This window comes from Sapajus apella, unplaced genomic scaffold, assembly GCF_009761245.1.
Source record: "Sapajus apella isolate SASKATOON/1434 unplaced genomic scaffold, GSC_monkey_1.0 scaffold95, whole genome shotgun sequence".
NCBI classification, from domain to species: domain Eukaryota; kingdom Metazoa; phylum Chordata; class Mammalia; order Primates; family Cebidae; genus Sapajus; species Sapajus apella.
Genome location: NW_022437035.1, coordinates 8,155,839 through 8,161,621, shown reverse-complemented (window position 1 = coordinate 8,161,621; position 5,783 = coordinate 8,155,839). Strand labels below are relative to the sequence as shown.

The window sequence follows — 5,783 nt, the reverse complement described above, 5'->3', positions numbered from 1 at the left end:
GTCTCCCAAAGTGCTGGGATTACAGGCGTGAGCCACCGCGCCCGGCCTTGTTTTTTAATCACTTGCCCTCTGCCTGATTTGAGGATGAACACTTTACTCTCATATTATCTCCCCACATCCTCACTTGGAGGGAGGTTGTTATCCCCAGTATATGGATGAGAAAACTGAGGCCTAGAAGAGTCAGATGCTTGCAGTCATCTGAAGCCTTCCCCACTCACCCCCATTTTGCACCATCTGCTTTGACCCCAGTATCTTTTGCTGACACCACATTTCACCTGCTGTGTCTTAACTAAGAACATCCTGCTGGGCGTGGTGGCTCAAGCCTGTAATCCCAGCACTTTGGGAGGCCCAGGCAGGTGGATCACGAGGTCAAGAGATCGAGACCATCCTGATCAACACGGTGAAACCCCGTCTCTACTAAAAATACAAAAAATCAGCTGGGCATGGTGGCACGTGCCTGTAATCCCAGCTACTCAGGAGATTGAGGCAGGAGAATTGCCTGAACCCAGGAGGTAGAGGTTGTGGTGAGCCAAGATCGCGCCATTGCACTCCAGCCTGGGTAACAAGAGCGAAACTCCGTCTCAAAAAAAAAAAAGAACATCCTGAGTGCAGAGATTTCAGGATCACCCAGAGCCTTCCACCCCTCTTTCAAAGCCTGCCTTGGAAGCAAACCTGCACCCAAGGCAGCTTTCGGCATTAAGAAGTACGAAAATGTCCTGGTAGCTGCAGTCTGATCTGATTCTGTGAGCTGGTGGAGCTCAGAGCCCCAGCCCCAGTACCCACCCCACTCCAGCTTGTTCAGAGGAGCTCAGCTCTAGGGGAGAAGAAGGCAAAGCCAGACACCTATGGAGTTGCAGTTAAAATGAGGGTGAAAAAGGCTTTTGCTTCAGTTCTGCAGATGGTCCGGGAGCTTGTGTTTCTTAACAAGAATTTTCTGGATCTTTTGGCTTGAACCATCTGGATAACTGCCTCAAGCTTTTACGTGGTTCCCACTGGGTGGGCTCAGGTGGGAGGGGCTGTTGTGCATGGTCCAGAAAAGCTGGAGAAGGCTGTTCCTTCGCCCCAAGCCTTGGATTTCTTATCTGTGAAATGGGAGGCTGCAATGATGAATGGCAAAGTACCTTTTCTTTCCAGCTCTGAAAGTCTAGGGTATTTCGCCATTAGAAGACCAGCAGACAATGGCATGACAACTCAAGAGGATACAACAGAGTTGCTTCAAAAGACAAGTATCTGGACCATGCCAAGACCTGGAGTGAAGAAGATAATAAACTCCTACTCCATAGCAGGTCGTGGGCCAGCAGTTTGCTACTACACTGTCTCTTGGTTAAGGCAAGGTTAGGATTATTGTTTTTATCTTACAGATGAGGAAACTGAGTCCCAGGGAGGTTAAGTGTCTTGCCCAGCTACAACACAGAGAGCAGGAGCTCTGCTCCATCTTCACCATTCTTCCCACCGCTACCCCTGACCTTCGGAGAGCCTGAGAACATTCTTTTAGTTGCTGAGCTGTGAGCATAACTGTCATCAGTTGCTGCTGAAATTGTACCCTGGGAAGCAAGGGAGAGGGTCGCTGAATTTTCACCATGGTTCTCTGCCAGGCAACTGTGCTAGAAAACATTTTTTCCTCCCCAGTATGTTAGTAGGAGGCAAGCAGATTGTTACAGCCTTCTGTCTTCTGGTAGATAATGGTGGCAGGCTGGCCCTGACTCAGGAGACAGGGATCTGAGAGGACCATAGCCACATAAGAAGGCCAACTCCTGCAGAAGGGTGGCTGGCCTCTGCAGAGACAGCACTGAGCTACCCCTGGGGTCGTGGGTAGGACCCATTCCCTCTTTAAAGATATAAACTCCTCGTCGGGGCACGGTGGCTCACACCTCTAATCCCAGCACTTTGGGAGGCCGAGGTGGGTGGATCACAAGGTCAGGAGTTCAAGACCAGCCTGGCCAATGTGAAACCCCATCTCTACTAAAAATACAAAAATTAGCCAGGCGTGGTAACACACACCTTTAGTCCCAGCTACTCGGGAGGCTGAGGCAGAGAATTGCTTAAATCTGGGAGGCGGAGGTTGCAGTGAGCCAAGATCGCACCACTGCACTCCAGCCTGGGTGACAGAGTGAGACTCAGTCTCAAAAAAAAAAAAAGATATAAACTCCTCTACCTGGTCCTTTATAACCTGTCCCTGGTACATCTTCTCAAGATCACTCCCTGGACACTCTAGGCCCACCAGGTTCCCAGACTCTGCCCATGAGTTTCCAGAATGTCCTTTCCCATCCTTCCACCCCATTCTCTGCTTCTTAAATTCCTTTAATACCCAACTGAAATCTTTCTCTAAAGAGCCTTCCAAGTTTCTCCAACAAGAAGTACTCTCGCCTTCCAGTTACTCCCGCTGTGACTCTGGTATCCACTGTCTGCCTAGAGAGACATTGGTAGAAATGCCACTGGCTTGCTACTGGGCATCAAGTACTACATTATGTCATTTAGTGTGGTATAAGATCTCATTTAATCCTCATGGGAGCTATTCCTTTTTTTTTTTTTTTTTTTTTTTAAGATGGTGTTTCACTATGATGGCCAGGCTGGTCTTGAACTCCTGACCTCAGGTGATCCACCCACCTCAGCCTCCCAAAGTGCTAGGATTACAGGCATGAGCCACCGTGCCCAGCCGGGAGCTATTCCTCTTATACCCATTAAACAGATAGAAAAATTAAAGCTCAGAGAGGCATCCTCTTACCCAAAGTCATGCTGCTATTAGATGAAGAATTAGAATTTGAACCCAGGTCTTTCTGACTGTAAGGTTCATATTCTTTGTTGCTTACACCATCTGCTTCCCAGTTCCTTAGGAAGTTGCCATTTCCTTTGTAATAGACTGTAAGCACCGGAGGATGGGGCCTGTGTTTCATTCACCATCTGAGCCCCTGGGATGCCTGTCCTGAATGCCCCTGGATGTCCAGGATGCCCCTGGCTGAGTGTCCTGAATCCAGGCACCACTCAATGAATGCTGAATTGAATTCAGTTACACCTTCTGCATATTACAAAACTCCCAACACCAGCACTCCTTTTTTGAGTAGCCAAGGTCTTTTGTCCTCTCCCTCTCCATCCCAGCAAAAGGAACACCTGTAATCAGCTGACAGCTAACATTAAATGACAGCTGAGTGAAAGGCAAGAAAAGAGGGGGAGCAAGGGGACAAGGCAGGCAGGATTGCAGGAGCTGGGAGGGAGCTCAGAGGGGGAGGAGGGCTGTCTTGTTGAATTTGGCCAGTTTGCAGTTATTCAGAATACAAGATCTGGAATTACCAGACCCAGCCTCTAATCCTAGCTCTTCCACAGTAGTTGGGGAAACCCGGGCAAGCCGCTGCACCTCTCTTGAGTTTCAGTTTTCTCTTCCATAAAATGGCCATGTTGCTGTTCTCCCTACACCTCTTCATTCAGGAGGAATGAGGTTTTTTCCGAGGGAGGGAGGGAGGGAGGGAGTGCTGCCTACGGGGCTATTACCTACTTTAAATGGGGACAGTTGGAGGACCAGCCCAACCTGAAATGCCTTCCCCATGAAGTCATTGAGCCCTGAAGGCCTGGGGCAGCAGGGAACTCACAGAATCACAGGCCCATAATAAGGATCTTGGAGACAATTGAGTTTGGCTTTCTTACTCCAAGAGGCAGCACAGCCTCAAGGACTGATGGCCAGCTCTGCCAGCAGACGGGCTGTTCCCAAATCCCGGCCCCCACCTGCTAATTGTGTAGCCTTGTGCATGGCATGCCACTTTGTCCATCTCAGACTGCTGGTTCCTTATGTTTTTTTCTTTCTTTCTTTCTTTTTTTTTGAGACAGTGTCTCTCAATGTTGCCCAGGCTGAAGTGATTTCGGCTCACTGCAAACTCCGCTTCCCAGGTTCAAGCAATTCTCCTGCCCCAGCCTCCTGAGTAGCTGGGATTACAGGCACAGACCACCACACCCAGCTACTTTTTGTATTTTTTGTACAGACGTGGTCTCACCATGTTGGCTAGTCTAGTCTCCAACTCCTGACCTCAAGTGATCCGCCTGCCTCGGCCTCCCAAAGTGCTGGGATTACAGGTGTGAGCCACCACGCCTGGCCTGGTTCCTCATCTTTAACATGGAATTCAAAGTAGTTCCTTTGCCACAGCACTACTGGGAGGATCAGAGACCCAGACAATAACAACTGGTCATTCAGCTGGCCCTGTGGGAACTGAGGCTCAGAGAGGGAAAGTAACTCACCCACAGTCACACAGCAGGTTAGCAGCAAAATCAAATCTATGCCCAGGCCTCCCAAAGCCCAACCCTGGGCTAATCATCAGACAGCTGGGGCCTTACCACAAAGAAGGCTGAGACTACCCTTGGACATGCAGCCGAGGAACTCATGCTGGGAATCACTGGTGGGATTCTGTGTCTCACTGAGCTGAAATAATTACTTGGGTTGCCTGTGGATGGAGTATGGCAAAAAGCCCAGGCCAGAGCCTAGGATCACATGTGCAACCTGGGGTCTAAACCATGATATAACCCTGGGTATGTCGGTCACCTCTCTGACCTCTCTAAGCCTCAGTAGTTTCTCTGCTTACCAAATGGGGCAAGAAGTTCTAGCAGTGCAAAGGAAGCATATAAAGGCACAGACTATTTTTTTCTTCCTTCCTTTTCCTTTCTTTCTTTCCTTTCCTTTATTTCTTTTGACGGGGTCTTGCTGTGTCACCCAGGCTGAGTGCAGTGGCGCAACCCTGGCTCACTGCAGCCTCGACCTCCTGGACTCAAGTGATCCTCCCGCTTCAGCCTGCCGAGTAGCTGGGACTGACTACAGGTGTGCACCATCACGCCTGGCTAATTTTCTATTTTTTATAGAGATGGGGTCTCATTATGTTGTCCTGGCTGGTATTTAACTTCTGGATATAAGCAATCCTCTCACCTCAGCCTCCCAAAGTGCTGGGATTACAGGTGTGAGCCACTGTGCATGGCCCAGAGCTAATTTCACAGCAGCTACGCCTGAGCTCTCACTGTACACCTCACTATGCATCCAGCCTTGTGCTGTTGCTAGCAATGGCTTCATTTAGTCCTCACAACAACCCTGCATGGTAGGAACATAATTTGTAAATAAATGGCTAGGAACAGGTGGAATCAGGATCTGAGCTCGAAACCTATTCTCTATGCCTGAAATACTCGCCCCTCCTCTTTCCCTACTTGGACTCCTTCTTCAGGTTTCAGCATCACCCTGACTTCTTTGGGAAGGATCCCTTGGCCTTAGGCTGGGGTGGGCACCTGCCCTAGCCTACAGAGCTGAGTTTCTCCCTTTCCTCAACCACACAGGGAGCACCACTATGCAAAGACCTCATCATGTTCACAGCTGTCTCCCCAGAGCCTCAAACTGTGCTTGGCATACAGCAAGTGCTCAATAAATATCTGCCAAATGATTGGATGCATCTCGCCAGCCTCAGGATGCCACCAGGCCCCAAGGGAGCCACGGAGATCAAAGGAAAGCTTTTGGATTTCTGCCACGCCTTACATTAACAGCATCTTCTCCGAGTCCTGACAGCCAGCCTCCTGGGACGCCATTTGAGCCAGCTGAATTCCGGTCACTGCTTCACCTTGGAAAGGCATCAGCAGCCCTCACCAAGTGGCCCCGTAATTGACGTCACAGTGGGGCCAGGAGCTGCCCTGTTAATATTTAATGTGGCCTTCACTGCGGCAAAGCTGCAGTCTCCAAGAGCTGGAGGGGCTGTGCAGAGTCTCCATGGGGTTGTGGGGAGGGCATAGATGGGAAAGGGCTTCATAAACCGTAAAGCCCCCAA

The 5,783-nt window shown here is 49.9% G+C and overlaps 1 protein-coding gene across 1 annotated transcript; it reads left to right on the top strand.

Annotated features, from left to right (window-relative positions):
- Positions 1 to 952: 952 nt before the first annotated feature.
- CUNH22orf24 (chromosome unknown C22orf24 homolog) lies at positions 953 to 5,524 on the top strand (the record flags this gene model as incomplete). Its single annotated transcript, XM_032256604.1, is given in 2 exon segments — positions 953 to 1,334; positions 5,193 to 5,524. Coding segments are annotated over 2 exon segments (714 nt in total), but the record flags the coding sequence as incomplete, so codon positions are not given.
- Positions 5,525 to 5,783: the final 259 nt, after the last annotated feature.